Below are 17,219 nucleotides of genomic sequence, written 5' to 3'. Positions count from 1 at the left end.
ATCATTTAAGAAAATAATATTCCAATCCATAACTTTATAGTCAATCCTTTATTATTATTATTATTATTATTATTATTATTATTATTATTATTTTGTAAGGAGTAATGGACAATTATTAAAATAATAAAAAGGCAGCTACTTTTTTTAAAAAATAAAAGGAAATGGAATTGACACGGAGGCAAGAATAACGAAAGGTGTGAATAGAAAGTTTAATAAATTGATGACTTGGTCATTGTATAGTACAAACTTCAATAAATGTATAATTAGACATTTTATAATTGGTTAGAAAGGGAAGAGAGGAGAAGAGTAGACTAGAGACATAATGTCTAGTGCCTACACAGACCAAATATCTTCCCACTTGTATATTATGAGGCATGTATAACCAATATATAGAGTTTGTTCTGTTCAAGAAAAAGAAACAAATCAATTAGAATTAGATCATGAACATGGCCAACACCTCATCATTAACTATATTATGTCCGATCTTATTCTTGATGATACTCATAATAGAAGTAGCATTTTGCAGCAACAACAATTCCATACCAACTCACCTAAGTGGCTGCAAAAAACAGTTATGCGGGGATTTCGAAATTCCATACCCATTTGGCCTTGACAAAGGCTGTTTCATGGATCCTCCATACCTGTTCCAGATCTCTTGTACGGATTCAACACCCTACTTGTTTAGCTCCGCTTTCAACGTCAGTAAAATAACCGTTGTAGATGGCGAGGTAACTATCATGCTGGCTGTTGCTAAAGATTGTTACAGCAAGGATGGCAAACAGTTGACTCCTGATGTCTCGGACTTCACGCAAGGCTTGAATGAATTTTTCAGCGTTTCCTTTCTCAGGAACAAGTTTTACTCCATAGGTTGCGATAATTTGGCAACCATCAATGGCTATCGGGGTGACAAAAACTACACAACAGGCTGCATATCTTCGTGTAGTTACCCCAACGAAGTGGACCTCAAGTCTTGCTCTGGCGTAGGCTGTTGCCAAACTTCCATCCCCAGTCAACTTACTAAGTACGGTATGATGTTGGGAAGCAACGATAATCATAGGAGCGTTTGGAGTTTCAACCCGTGTAGCTATGCTTTTGTTATGCAAGAAACTGAGTTCAAATTTTCAAGGTTAGAAGAATTCACCAATGTCTCTTCGGTTCCGGTTATTTTTGATTGGGCTGTTGGGTTCGATTCCTGCCAAGTTGCGGAGAAGAACAAGGCAACTTACGGTTGCAAGGAGAATAGTGTGTGTGTTAATTCCACTCCCAGGAGAGGCTACCTTTGCCGGTGCTCGGAAGGCTTCGAAGGGAACCCATATATCCCAAATGGTTGCTTAGGTACGCAATTTTCTGGACTCAAGGGATTATTAATTGCTTGTTAATTTAGGTCAATTTACTGCCATTTAAATAAATTTAATATCATTTACTCTATTTAAATAAATATATATATATATTATGAGTAATTTATTAGCAGTAGTTTTTTTTTTTGGGTTGAGAGAGAAAAAAAATATTGTTATTTGGTATTATTGGTGTCTAAAAGTATTTCTAACGGTAAATCTTTAAGATCCTCGGTGAGGTGGACATATTATATGACAAAATATTAAGATGCTATACTATTAGAGGAAAAAAAATGTCATTCTAGAAATTTGTATGGATGATATATTGCGGCATCGATGCTATTCATTTAATTTAATAAAAAATTGAAACAATAGAGTGTTTTTAGAAGTAAGAGTGCTAAAAATAGTGTGGAAGAGAGATAAAATAAAATATTATATTTTTAAATGATGTGTAAATATTTAGCATCATTAAAGAATGTTACTATTGGAGATGCTCTAATATTTTCTAAACTTATCGTTTTATGATTAATTAACAGTATTTCCTTAAAATTATTAAATTAAACGATTTAAGAGGCTGATACTTAATTATACTAATAAGAATAGGGAAATTTATAAAAATATTGGAATTTTGGTTAACTTTTATAAAAATACTGTCACACGGAAAAGTTTTCAAAAATATTAGTAGAATACAAAACTAAACAACTCAGAACAACAGTAGAATAACTAAGAAATACTAGTAGAATATCAATGAAAATTTAACAAAGTATACTGCAGCATGAAACTTATAAAAAAATATAGTAAAAAATACTGCATAACAGTATTTTTATAAAAAAAAAAAAAAAACAAAAATTTACATGTAATATTAGTAGATAAAAAAATATTAGCTACCGCTAATAACTTTACTATCTCATTCTCTTATAGTTGTATATATAGCATTAACACCACAAAGGAATGATTTGTTGATTTGTCCAAATATGCTATCTAATTAAAGTGGCCAATTTTTTAAATCATGACTTATGGAAAGTTGAGAACTGTTTTATAATATAGACATAAATTTTTATGCAGACTCAATTAGAATTTCTTCAAAAAAAAAAATTAAATAATTGTATTAGGATATATGTCTAGTCAATAGTCATCCTTCTCAACTAAAACCCACCATATTCCAAGTAAAACTATTGGCTAATGCGAGTCTGGTTTTTTTAGATTACGTGTCATTATTTTAGGCTTCAATTCATTAATTTTAAAATACGCGTGAACAAAATTTATCCTCTCCTGTTTCGTTTTTTTTTTTTTTTTGAAAAGTATCCTCTCCTGTTTCAATGTATCATATTGACTTAGTTTTTTTAATTAATTTTCCTAAAATCCTGACGAAATTTTGAAACCCACCTCAAAATATTTCCCTTCTTTTGCTCAAAATTTCTCATCATCATCTTGGTCAAACCAGGCACCAACGACTTTCCAACTAGAAAAGAAAAACAGAGCTTCATTCATTCATTCATTAATGGCCTCAATTGCTCCTCCTCTGCCCGATGTATGGGTTTCAACGAGGAGAGTGGTCCTCTGGGTCTGAAAGTGGACTAGTGGAGATGTTAGGATGGTCTGTTGTTGTGTTTATGAGAAAATTTGAGCAAAAGAAAGAAAAAATATCCTCAAATAGTCAATATATTAAAATTGGAGAGAATAAATTGTTTTCACGCGTATTTAAATAAAATTAATGCCTTGAAACTCAATATAATGCCACCTATCCAAAAAAAAAAAAAAAATAGCAGCCTTTAGGTACTTTAGGTAGTCTTTTTTTAAGGCAAGTTTAATAGGGGTGGTATTGGAAATTGCTTGTCATGGGTGGGGTTAGGGGAGAGGATGTGGAGGAGAAGTAAAGATATTTGTGGAAAAAATTGTAGCAGAGTAGCTGCTGTATAGATAGGGTGCTCTGTTTTTTTGTTTTTTTTCAAATGAAAATTATTTGATTGGGTAAGAGCTCACAATATTAAATATTGTTCCCATTATTGATGCTCTAGAGAGCAGAGACTGAATTATCCAAAACTAAATCACTTGAGGATGAGGTAGCTCAAGTGGTAGGTGTGTGTTGGAAGTTTTTTTTAAGGGGACTCGAACTTAGGACCTCCAACATACCCACCTATTTATGGCCACTTATCTCAAGTGGTTGTTCTAAATAAAATATAATTATAATATATAAACGCTTAAATAAAAAACAAATAATAATTCTCCAAACACCAAACCACCCACCCAATAATTGTATTACCGATGTGATGGCATTTACTACAATAAAGACAAATTTTAAAAGGGTGCCTTAGATATAATGATTGAAACTGGAAATGGACAATAAGAGCACATTCATATATTATTTAATTTAAATTAAGAATAATAAAAAAAATTGTAAAAATATAATTTTATAGATTTTTAAATAATTTTATGATTTTTTTTTATTTTATTTACGAAAAATATAATTTTTTAATATTGTACTTAATTTATTGTTATTTTTTGTTATTTATATGTTATGTTTTATTGTTATTTAGATATTATTTTAATGTAATTTTTGTATTATTTTCATATTATTTCTATTAAAAACGGTAAAAATATATAAAAAAAAATCTTTAAATATAAAAATATATATATATTTTTTTTTTATAAAAAGTAGTACTTTATCTAATTATTTTTTAAAATTAATCGTTGTCAAAAGGCTTGGTTAATCACATATTGTTTACATATTTTAAGGACAATACCATATTATCCTTTGAGAGTTGAAAATTGAGTGTACTTTTGTTTGTTTTTCAGATATTGATGAGTGCAAATTATATCCAAATTTCTGCCAAAATGGGACATGTATAAACACAGTTGGGAGTTTTGAGTGCTCATGTCCAACAGGGACAACGTACACGAAAATTAACGGAACGACCATGTCCATGTGCACTCAATTATCTATGATTACAGATGATTCTGATTCAAGAAAACGCATAATTATCTACTCTGTTTTGGGTAAGTATTATTCAAACATTCTACTACTCATTCAGCATTCAAGAAACTTATTATTTTTTCAAATCAATCCGCACATGTAATTTTTTCAATTTCACAAACCGCACCCGCACTGTGAAACTAGAAAACCGCAAAAACCGCACGGCAAAAAATAGTGCAGTGCGGTGCGGTTTTTGCAGTTTCTGCGGTTTGGACTATTACCAAATAATCAAACTATCACAAATACCACAAAACTTGAGCAACACTTATCAAAAATACCATAAGGCTTAACAATAAATATGAAAAAAAAATTAAGTTTCAACAATACAATAATTAGTGAGTTTTAGGTTGGACATTCACATATAAATATAAAAGTTGGTACTTTTATAATGTGCAGTGCAGTTTGAATCGTATATTAATAATTCAAAACCGCAAACTGCACCGCATTGCACGGTTTAAGGAAAATTCAAACCGCGACTGCACCGCAAAGAATTTTAAATCGCATTTTTTTTTTGTGGTGCAGTGTGGTGCAGGTGATTTGAGCGGTTTGATGAACACCCCTAAACATAACACATATAAAGCCTGAATTCTAGACCATCAGTTCTGGAGAGAAATATGTTTGTATCAATTAGTTCCAAATTTTCTTTTAATAAATTAAAAATAGTCTGTAATGAAAAAACTAAAAAAAATTATAATTTTACAAATATTAAGTACTTATGTCAAGATTAACAGAATTAAAAACAAAATTGTTATTGATAATGAATGAAATATAGGGGGTATTAATACAAAATGAAGCTCAATAGAGCTCAACCAAAACTAACACAACGAACTAACAACTAACAAAAAATTAATTGTGATAACTAACTACTAACTGACATAGTCTGTTATATTAACTACCCTCAACAACTCCCTTCAAACTCAAGTTGGAAAAGCTTTTTACATTGGGTTTGTCTCGTAGAATTGGAAACCTTGAGCTGGAAATGGCTTTAGTTAAGTATTTTGTGATTTGATCAAAGGTTGGAACATGTCTAACTTCAAGTTCCATGTTCAAGACTTTTTTCCGCACAAAGTAAAGGTCAAATTCAATGTTTTGGGTTCGAGCGTGCAACATTGGATTAATAATTAACATTAGGTGCTAAGATTGTCACACCACACTATAGGTTCACCAAGAAGAGCCACTTGAAGTTCACTAAGAAAAGACTTTATCCATGTGATCTCAATTGTGATGCTTACCAAACTCATGAACTCTGCTTTAATGAATGATCTTGAAAATATTTGTTGCTTTTTAGATTGCCAAGAAACATGGTTTAACCCAATATAGATACAAACTCCACTTGTTGATCTCTTACCATGTGGGTCAGTAGCCTAGGTTGCATTACAAAACCCTACCAGGCCTAGTGTGGTTGATTTCTTGATGTGAAGATCAAAGTCTAAAATGTCTGACAAATGTTTAAGGATTCTTTTTACTGCACACCAGTAAGATTGCAGAGTATTGTGCATAAATTGGCACACTTTATTAACATTGTAAGCTATCTTAGGTTTAGTTACAATGAGATATTGCAAGCCACCAACGATAGATCTATAGAAAAGAGCATTTTCTATAGAATCACTGCTTTGTGCTGATAACCTTAGACCAGAAGTTATTGGAGTGGAATTTGGTTTGGCATACTGAATTTTTGTTCGACGCAGTAGATCTTTGAGATATTTGGTCTGAGAGAGATGAAAGCCTTGATTAGTTTGAGCAACTTCAATGCCAAGGAAGTACTTGATTCCATCAGTTTTTTTAGAGCAAAAATGATTTAAGATCAGAGATTAAAGCAAAGATGAGAGATGAGTTGTTGCCTGTGATGAGAATATCATCAACATAAATGAGAATGAGAGTTGTATGCCCATTGTGAGAGTTTGTTTGAGTCCATAAAGAACTTTATGAGTTTACAGATAGCTTGAGGTTGAGAGGTATCTTCAAACCAAGGTGGTTGCTACATATAAAACTCTTCAGATAATTCTCTATTCAAAAACACATTATTCACTTCTAACTGGTGAATGGATCATGATCTAGACAGGGCTAAGTGAGAACAAATTTGATGGTGTCAGGCTTGACCATTGGACTGAAGGTCTCTTATAAATCAAAGTCGGGTTGTTGGTGTTACCCTTTGGCCACAAGTCTAGTGATAGTCAGTAGTCTTGTGATCCGTAAGGAGAAATATCTGGTAAGTTGTACAATCTCACATCTCTTGGGGAAGGTCAAGTGTGATAATTATGAGACTGTGTAGGTATGGGACTATACAGTTAAAGATGGCTTAAATTTATTGATTAATACTACCTATATCAACAAGGTGCATCTTATTTTCTAGTAGCCTATCACGAGAGAACTCCACAAGCGTGCTTGACCTGTGGTAATTTCTGGATGGGTGACGTCATGGAAAGTTTTCTCAAGGTATGAGTGGGGACAAAGCATGTTGGAAGCACTCGTGTTAGTTTGTAGGGAGAGTCATCAGTTCAGGAAGCAGCTAGAGTGACGTACTCATTTATAAGAGTCATAAATTCGTGGGGGAAGGCCCAATGGAGGCTTGAAGCGGGGACATTACAAAATGGTATTAAAGTCTTGACCCAGCTGAAAGTGTAGTTAATGAGGATGTCAGACACCGTAAGGGGGGTGATTGTGACAGTCAGTATTCCTGTGATCTGTAAAGGGAAATACTGAGTAAGTTGTGCAACCCCACATTGCTTGAGGATGGTCAAGTGTGATGATTCTCATATTTTGTAGGTATGAGACTACACATTTGAAGAGAGCTTAAATGGATTGATTGGCACTACCGATATCAAGAAGGTGCCTCTTGTTTTTTGGTAGCCCATCATGAAAGAACTCCATAGTTAAGTACGTTGACTTGGGTAATTTCAGGATGGGTGACCTCCTGGGAAGTTTTCCCAGGAAGCGAGTGAGAACAAAGCATGTTGGAAACACTTGTGTTGGTTTGTAGGCCTAGTCATCAGTTCAGGAAGCAACCAGAGTAACATACTCATGTATAAGAGCTATAAATTCGTGGGGAAAGGCCTAATAGAGGCTTAAAGCAAGGAAGTTACATCTGGCTTTGAATTTATTGATGGAGCCATCTATATTTTCTTTGATCTTGAGCATCCATTTATAGCCAATTGTTGTTCTACCTTTAGAAAGAGGAACAACAGTCCAAGTGTGGTTCTTGGTTGGAGCAGTCATCTCCTCATTCATAAATGAGTTCCACTTCTCATCAAGGACAACATACAAAATTTTGGAAGGGATCAGTTCTAACATGAACATTTTTGGCTTTCAAATGCCACTCTTTGATATGGTAATCATGCAATGCGTGTTGAGTGTAGGTGGACAACAATTGGCATAGGTGGTGAAGTAATTGTTGGAATGTCATCAACATGGGATGGAGATGCCTTTGAAGTAGCAGAGTTTTAGGTGTACCTGTTTGCAAATGAGAAGCAACACTGGAAACACTGTTAGAACTAGTTAAGTTATTGTTGTAATCAGATGGAGACATTATATTGGTCAGAGGTAAAGGATGAGGAACTTGCCCCAAAAAATGGTGGTGTAAGATGAGGAGGTGTAGGTGTTTGAAGTGGAGGAGATGTTGAGAGTAGGGAAGGGAGAGTAACAAGTGTAACAGGGGTGGAGGAGGGAGAAGATTTGAAGGGAAAGCAATACTCATTGAAAACAATATCCCTAGATAGATAGATTCTCCCTTTAGAGCTAAGACACTTGTAACCCTTGTGGACTAGGTTGTAGCCTAAAAAGGTACACTAAGTAGACCAAAATTAAGCTTATGTCTATTGTAAGGTCTGAGAGTAGGGTAGCAAGCACAACCAAAGATTTTTAGAGAGCTGTAATCTAGTACTTTGTTAAAAAGCATTTGTAAAGGTCAGCAGGCACCAAGTCTAGGAGAAGGTAACCTGTTAATGAGGTAAAATGTAGTCCTAAATGCCTTATCCCAATATTTCAAAGGCATATGAGCATGAGCAAGTAAGGAAAGTCCACTTACAACTATGTGCCTATGTTTCCTCTCCACAACACCATTTTGCTTATAAATTTGTGGATAAGATTAGAAATATAAGATTCCTAGTTGTTTAAAATATTTGTCAAATGGCTTAACTTCACCACCACAATCACATTGCATAGCTTTTATGGGAAAATTAAATTGGAGTTTAACATGCTTTTTAAATATTTGAAATGTATGGAGGGCCTTAGATTTAGTTTTAAGTAGATATAACTAGGAGTATCTACTATAGCATCGATGAAACAAATGTAATAAGTTTAGCTATTTAAAGAGGTGTGAGGAGCAGAACCCTAAAGATCAGTATATATCATCTATATTGGTGTCGTGTACACTATTTCAGAATTAGGAGAAGGGAATTTGTGGGATTTTCCTAAACAACAATTGTGACAAAAATCAAACACATTTTTATTACATGAAGAGATATTCCAAGATGAAATTAGTTTTTGTAGTTAGGTGACCCAATCTACTATGCCACAATTGAAAACTGGATGGAGTTTGATGTTCAGAGAGAAAAGTTACAGAATTAAAAGGAAAAGAAGTTGGAGAAGGTTGGCCACAAGAGTTGGAAGCAGATGGTGAGTGTAGGTCATTGATCTGAGTGTTTTTAAACACATAGAGCCCTTGATCAGCTTGGCTAGGAGAGTCTTCTTGGAAACTTGGTCTTTCACAAAACAAGAATTAGTATAGAATTCAAAGAATATATTATTGTCATTAGAAAACTGAGAAACACTCGTGATTTTTTTTTTGTAATTGAGGGAAAATGTAAGAGATTCTTTAGAACAAGTATTTTTGGTTGTAATGGAGAAAGAAAGGCAGAATGACCAATATTATGAATGCTCGAACCTAAATAATTCCAAACTAGGATCTATTCTTTACCAAGATACTCTGAGTTGTTTGCCATATTTTGTGCATCTAGTGTAAGATGATTAGTTGCACCGAGTCTAGATACTAGTTGGAGTCAACAACTGAATTTAGTGTGGTTATCATGGCTTGCATTAATGCACCAGTAGGGGAATTTGAACCAAGGGTAGAAACTGGTCCAAGAAAGGACTTATCAAATTTGTAGAAACATTGGGGAACAAAATCAAAGTCTTGAAGAACTTTTGAATTAAAGTCTTGAGAAATTTGATTCAGTCTACAATCAACGTCTGTATCAAACTTTGGAGGAGCAGAATTTGATTCAAAAAATCATTGAAGACAATGGTCACGAACGACTATGAGAACCTAATGTTTCCAAGATAGGTTACTATTTTCATGGATTTTAGACGAGAGAGAATGCTTTAATGAGATTAATTCTCTGTGATTTTGAGCTAAACCACCCATGGCTTTTGAAGCAAGATAGAAGATGAAGGAGAATTTGGGACAAAAACAAGAACAACACAGAGAAACTCTAGAGCTTTGGTACCATGTAAAGAATAACATAATTGAAAAGAATTCGGCTACTATTTATGATTGAGATACAAGGGGTATTTATACAAGATAGAAGCTCAATAGAGCTAAACCAAAACTAACAGCTAATAGAAAATTAACTACTAACTGACATAGTTAGTTATATTAACTACCTTCAATAATTTGTACTGCTAAAACAATTCATTGGATTTATGACTCTTAAAAAGTCAAAACTTTGAATACTTATGCCGCTATGTACCCTTTATATATACGATATGACACCATATATATGTTGCCTTTAAATAGATGTAGCTTATATACTTGTTTCATCAATTTAAATGAAACTCGTTAAATAACATAACAAGCTAAGTTCATTTTTAATGTTATAAATATTTAATTTTGATATATATATATATATATTTCATAATTAGGTATTAGAAAGCTAAAAAGATATAACAATCTTGTGATATGTTTATGTACATATTATTCATGTTTTTCTTTTATTATTAATATATGTAGGTTCTGCTCTTGGAGTCATTTTCCTACTAATTAGTTTATGGTACTTGATAAGAATCATTAAGAAAAAAACCAACATCAAGCGCAAAGAAGTTCATTTTCAAAGAAACGGTGGTTTATTATTACAACAACAACTATCTACACATGAATATAGTATTGAGAATATAAAATTGTTTAACTCAGAGGAATTAGAGAAGGCAACCAACAATTTTGATATGGATAGAATCCTTGGTCAAGGAGGTCAGGGAACTGTTCACAAAGGTATGTTGACAGATGGAAGAATTGTTGCTGTTAAAAAATCAAAAATAGATGGAGAAGAAAAAGTAGGAGAGTTCATCAATGAAGTTGTCATCCTTGCACAAATCAATCATAGGAATGTTGTCAAATTATTAGGTTGTTGTTTGGAGACTGAAGTTCCACTTCTAGTATATGAATTCATACCTAATGGTACTCTATCTCATTATCTCCATGACCATGAGAGAGAGTTTCAACTAACATGGAACATGCGCCTAAGAATTGCTTCAGAGATTGCAGCAGCACTTTTTTATTTACACTCAGCAACTTCATCTCCAATTTACCATAGAGATATCAAGTCCACAAATATATTGTTAGATGAGAAATACAGAGCCAAAATTGCAGATTTTGGGACTTCAAAAGCTGTTGATGTTGACCAAACTCATGTCACGACACTTATTTATGGAACATTTGGTTATTTAGATCCAGAGTATTTTCAGTCAAACCAATTTACTGATAAAAGTGATGTTTATAGTTTTGGAGTCGTTCTAGTTGAGTTGTTGACAAGTGAGAAAGCTGTTTCTATTACAAGGTCCAAAGAAGGCAAGAGTCTAGCCACATATTTTCTCATTGCAATGAATGAGAATCATCTTTTTGAGATTGTTGATACTAATCTTGTTAAAGAATCTCAAAACCATGTGAATGATCAAATTGTTGCAGTTGCTAACTTAGCTAGGAAATGCTTGAATTTGAATGGAAAAATGAGACCAACAATGAAAGAAGTTTCAATTGAGTTAGACAAAATCCAAATGGTTACGAGTGGTGATGATTACAACAATCCACAGAGTGCTGAAGAGATAGTTTATGTAAGAACTGAGCAAATTGAGCCTTGGGATTTCTCTTATACCACAACAAGTTCAACTAGTAACAATTATGCTTCTCCATCAACTTCCATTGAACTACCACTATTATCTTCTAAGAATCATTGAAAATAATTAAATTATTAGTGTCATTAATGTGAATTCTTTGTAAAGAAGTATTATCTTCCAAAAAACATTATTTGAATGAGGAAATTAATAAGGGCATGTTTGACATTATACCTAAAAGATTATTTTTTTTGTTTTTAAAAGTAGAAAACTGTTGTGTGAGAATAATCAGGCACGTTTGGCTATAATTTTTTAAAATAGTTTACAAAAAAGAAAAATTTTGAGAACAACAAAATGTTGTTTTATATTTTTAAAAACAATTGATTTTTTGTCAATTATTTTTCTCCACTTTATCTCACATCATTTTGTCACATTATTTTCTCTGACATTACTTTCTTTCAATACATTTTCTCTCTCACTGCTCTCTCATCACTTTCTCACATTATGTTTCTCTCTTACTACTTGCTCTTTCATTACTTTCTCTTTTGCCAATTTCTCTCTCATTAAAGTCATGGTTCTAGGTTAGGGTTTGGGATCCTAATTACAAAACCAGTTTCATTAGAAGATTAAAAAGTAGAATAAAATTAAACTAATAACGACTTTCTTTTTCAACGGTACCATCCTCATAAGGGGGTGAGCTTATAAAGCCCAGTAGGAAAATAGGGGGTGAGCTTATAAAGCCCAGTAGGAAAATAACTAATATCAAAGGACCCTTAGTTTAATAAAATTCCTGCATGGTTAGCTTTGTAAAAATAAAATATCTCATCACCAGTATCAAAATGTATAAACAAAGTAGAGAGACAACAAAGAATAACAAAATCAAGTGTCAAATGCATATCACACAGTCCACTAGACCCCTAGCTTTCAATACCAATCATAGAAAATGACATCCAAAACCGGGTAGTCGCATCTGTTACCCACCATAAATACCAGGGCTTAGATTTAATTTACTCCTTGTACAGATTCTAGGTCTTTCACCTATAGGTGAGTGCACACCTGATCTACCTATGATGTCACGGAGACTAGGTCATGAAACAACAATATGCACTGAACATGATCAACATGGCTCTCATCAGAATAACCAAAGCAGGCAAATAATAAGCATAACAAAAGAACATATTTATTTTTATTTTCTAGAAAATTCGATAGCATAACAGTTGTATTTTGAATAAACCCAAAAATCATAACCTGCATAAATATTTGTACAAAAATATATTTAGCACTCAGTACCATAGAACACTCTAGAAAAATATGCAGATTAAGTTTTCAATTTTTCAAACAATTTGCAAATCATAAAAATTTAGAATATGTCTAATGTTATACAACACATATAAAAATCAAGACCAATAATTAAATTTAGTCCCTACCTCTCCCAAGTCATTAAACTTTATCCAAAAGACAATCTTAAGCTCTCAAGTCTCGAGCTCCAATTGTTTAGACTAATCTTACATATTACTCTCACCTATACCATCAAATGGTTAAATAATTCCTAGATTAAAAATCGAGTCGAACGACATATAATATGACTATATTTAAAATTTGGGGTTATGCAGCCTCACCTAAGTGATGCACATTAACAATCGGTGGCGGTAAAAATTGGTGTACCAGAAACGTCGTCGAAAATAGGGGCAGTGTATATCAAAACGACCACCTAAACGAGTAGATCACACCCATGCCAATCATTTGTCAAAACGGTACACGATATCGCCGAAAAGTCACCGAAAAGGGGCGGAGCTATGAAAATGTCACCGGAAAAAGTAACGAGCCGGGCAAAATAGTTTAGTGTAGGTTGTTCTCCTCCACGAGCTGAGTTTAGTGGTGAAGACGTCTCGTCATACGGACACCGAAAGTAACCGGAAAATCCGTTCAAAGTTTGAAACCCCAAACTTTGACTTGCGATCCCGAGCTAACAGTGGCGAAAGGAGCAGCGGCACTTTGGGGGTGAGGTCGCTGGCACTTAGGCTTTCGATTGTCTAGCAGCTGGGGCTGGGCGGTGATGGTGGTTTGTGGGTTTTTTTTTTTTTTTTGATGTTTGAAGAAAGAGAAAAAGAGGGATAGATAGAGAGAGGGGGGACAACAGGGAGTGGGTCTATTTTGTATATAATTAATTTTTTTTTTGTATATACATATATATTATATTATATTTATTTAGTTATTATATATGTACTCGGTTTGACTCATCACACGACTCATTAATAATATCCCTCGAAATATAATTTATACAATCTTGTAGTCTTTACATTATATTTTATTCAATTTCGTTGTGAAATAAGTGACACGGTGGTTGATAATTGATAAATTGGTACAAATTAAATAAATTTCGTCATTTTTACTTTAATAATTAAAAATGTAAAACTAAACATATAAAGTATTATTAAAAAAATTCTTTTTATTTTATTATTTATTAACATAAAAGGGATAAAGATCAAATACCATTAATCATTTTACTCATTTCATAGTAAAATTAAATAAAATATAATAGAAGAACTATGTTATTGTAAAAGTTATATTTCGAGAAGTATTACTAACAAGTTATATACTATAAGGAGCACAACTTGGTAGATTAAAAAATTAAGGGAACAAAAAAAGCTTGTTATTCAAAATATAAATAGTAATTAAGTATTTTTTTTTTTTTAAAAAAAAAATATCACTAACTGCATAACCTTAGTTTGTAATTTTACAACACAATACGAAAAAAAAAAAAAATTGAACCACAAAATAGTACGACCAAACAATTAAATGAGAAAATCAAAGAAATTAAAATTAAATATGAAGATATGTAGGAACAGAAATCAAAGTTGAAACATCGAAATGGAATGTTTCAATACAAAAAATAATGCAACAGATTTATGATGCTACAACCAATAATTTGGCCTACTTGATAACTCTAAAAAAATAGTTATTTTACATATTTTATAAGCTAAAATCAATTTAGTTTTTGAGCTTTTGATTTATTTAATAAGGTTTTAAGTAATTTCGAATTTATTATTCTTAGTATTATCTTTTATAGTTTTGTGTGTGTGTTTTTTTTAGTTATTTTGTTTTATATGTCATTTGCTAATTAGTTTTAATTTCAAGTTAATTTTCTAATTAGTTTTATTTTTTAGTGTTGTTTGCAGTGAGAACTCGTCAACTAACTCGTTGGCCAAAAAATTAAATTAGGCTTCAAGATCAGAATTAAGATAAAGAGAAAGAGAAAATATAAATTTAAATTACTATCTCAAAGTGGAGAGAAAATGATAGACTTTCTATTTTGATAACTCTATGTTATAGAGTTAATTTTTATGCTTTTAAACTAAAGTATTGTGAGGAGAGTAGTGAAAATGTGTTTATTTTGCTTAATTTTAATTAGTTTTAGTGTTATTTTCTATTTAATAATCTAACCTTTAAGTTTTGTAAATATTGATATTGTTGGGTGTGTTTTCCAATTAACGGTGCTTATTTTGTTGAAAAAGGAGGAATTAAATTTATAGGTAAAAGAGAAAGAAGCAAGGAAGAAAATGAATACAAGCTGGAACTGGGTTGATTGCTGAAGCAATGCTAAAGCAATGCTGAGTGAATTCAGCATCCTGGCAGTGACGTGGAAATGCGAATTTCACTTATCCACCTCAGCAACTTTGGTCCAATCACTCAAATTGCATCAGCTAGCTGACATGGAAGAAAGGGGTCTCACCCTAGTGGGCCAAAGTGGAAAAGTTTGGGCTTCTATTTTGGGTGAGGAGGTTGGTACCCTAAGAACCCAACATCAAAAAGAAAAGGAAAAAAAGGGAGTACACCATTATCATCTTCATCATCTTGTATGTACAGTACGGGGCAGCTGCCATTTTTCTATGGAGGAGCTTTAATTGCAGCAGGAAGTACAACAAAGAAGAAAGAAGAGGGGACCAAGCCTAGTGTTTGAATTTTCTTTTACCCTTTCTTGATAGTCTTCTTTATTTTTCTCTTTGTTATTGTTGTTTGTACTTAGTATTCAAAACTTCTTGAGATTGTAAATTTGGGCAGTAGCCATGGATGAAGTATTTTTAGCTTGGATTTTATCTTTTTATTTGAATATGAGCTAAGCTTTTGAGGCTTGAATGACTATGAACTTCTAAGTTGGGTATGATTAAATTTTAAGCTTACTTTAGTATTTGTTTGCCTTTGTTCATTCAAGTGAGTTTCATTTTAATTGATTGTTGTTTTTTGGCCATGAATAACAATTTGCTAAGCTAGATCTTGTACTGGAAGGGCTAGATCTAGTAGTTCAACTTGAATGAAGCAAGTGAAAACCTAGATTTAGGCTTTTCTTTGTAAGTGGATAGGAATATTTCATTTACCTTGCATAACTTACCAAATGAATGCTTGAATGGTGTCCTGCTTGCTGGTTTGATATAGGAATATATTGAGCTTAATGGTAGGATTAGAGTTGTGAGTGTTGGAAAATTCTCACAAGCCTAGAGGAATTTGTTGTTATCTCTGTGCAGAATGCTAAAGTAATGCTGAACCAATGCTGTACTGACTGTAAAAAACCTGACTAGAAGGAATTAGTTATTCAAGCCATATTTGCCATATTATATTTTTTGTTATCTTGCAAACAATTTTTCTAGCAGCAGTAGTTTTAATTTTAGCAAGTTTAATTCTTGTCAATTTTAATTTTGAATCATTACTCAACCATTTACATATTATTTCTTTTTATTTTAAGTTGTAATTAGTTGATTTTATATCAAACTTTGTTTGCAATCCCTGTGGAGACGATCTTACTTATCACTTTATTACTTGTGTGACTGCGTATACTTGCGTATATAATTTTTCACAACAAGTTTTTGGCGCCGTTGCCGGGGATTGAAACTAAAAATTGTGTATTATCAACTATTTTGCAATTTATTTTCTGGTTTAAAGTTTTAATCCTTTTTGGTGCGCTGAATTTTTATTTTTCAGGTGTAAACTAGTGTATGAACGAGCAAGAAGAAGACCTTGAACTTGCTCCTATTGACCCCGAAATTGAACGCACTTTCAGACAAAGGAGAAAGGAACAAAAGGCGAAAAAACACTGCAATATGGCCGATGGGTTTGAAATTGGGGGTGCTCATAATGAAGCCAATCCTATTGCTTTGGCCGATGATAGAGCCCGAGCAATAAGAGAGTATGCAGCCCCTATGTTCAATGATCTAAATCCGGGTATTGTGAGACCCGAAATCCAAGCACCTCACTTTGAGCTCAAGCCCGTCATGTTTCAAATGCTCCAAACGGTTGGTCAATTTGGTGGGTCGCCAACGGAAGATCCTCACCTCCATATTCGCTCATTTTTGGAGGTGAGTGACTCTTTCAAGCTACAAGGAGTAAGTGAAGAGGCTTTAAGATTGAAGTTGTTCCCATTTTCCTTGAGGGATCGGGCTAGAGCATGGCTTAACACTCTTCCTCCCGATTCGGTGACTAATTGGAATGACTTGGCTGAAAAATTCTTGAGAAAGTACTTTCCTCCAACAAGAAATGCAAAGTTTCGAAGCGAGATCATGTCTTTTCAACAATTGGAAGACGAGACTACTAGTGATGCATGGGAAAGATTCAAGGAGTTGTTGAGGAAGTGCCCACACCATGGTATTCCCCATTGTATCCAACTTGAGACTTTTTACAATGGTCTCAATGCGGCTTCTAGGATGGTGTTGGACGCTTCGGCTAATGGAGCCATTCTTTCCAAGTCTTACAATGAAGCTTTTGAGATTTTGGAAAGGATAGCTAGCAACAACTATCAATGGTCAACTAATAGAGCTCCGACAAGTCGAAAAGTAGCGGGTGTTCTTGAAGTAGATGCTTTGACCGCTCTAACC

At 33.2% G+C, this 17,219-nt stretch overlaps 1 protein-coding gene and 1 non-coding gene across 3 annotated transcripts; one reads left to right on the top strand and one right to left on the bottom strand.

The window, feature by feature from the left end:
* The first annotated feature begins 195 nt into the window (after positions 1 to 195).
* Positions 196 to 11,592, top strand: LOC115697397 (wall-associated receptor kinase 5). Of its 2 annotated transcripts, XM_030624377.2 has the most exons (3): positions 198 to 1,335; positions 4,131 to 4,331; positions 10,256 to 11,592. In XM_030624377.2, the coding sequence occupies exons 1-3, from the start codon at positions 441 to 443 to the stop codon at positions 11,473 to 11,475; spliced, it is 2,316 nt and encodes a 771-aa protein (XP_030480237.1). In that variant the 5' UTR covers positions 198 to 440; the 3' UTR covers positions 11,476 to 11,592. The 2 variants fall into 2 exon arrangements, with proteins under 2 accessions (XP_030480238.1, XP_030480237.1); XM_030624378.2 differs by lacking the exon at positions 4,131 to 4,331 and having other exon boundaries at positions 196 to 1,335.
* Positions 11,593 to 16,886: 5,294 nt separating this feature from the next.
* LOC115698400 (small nucleolar RNA R71) lies at positions 16,887 to 16,993 on the bottom strand. Its single transcript, XR_004008149.1, has one exon. It is a non-coding gene; the product is annotated as a small nucleolar RNA R71 (small nucleolar RNA).
* Positions 16,994 to 17,219: the final 226 nt, after the last annotated feature.

The sequence above is a fragment of the Cannabis sativa genome, chromosome 7 (assembly GCF_029168945.1).
Source record: "Cannabis sativa cultivar Pink pepper isolate KNU-18-1 chromosome 7, ASM2916894v1, whole genome shotgun sequence".
Taxonomy (NCBI): domain Eukaryota; kingdom Viridiplantae; phylum Streptophyta; class Magnoliopsida; order Rosales; family Cannabaceae; genus Cannabis; species Cannabis sativa.
This window is presented reverse-complemented; position numbering and strand designations above follow the sequence as displayed.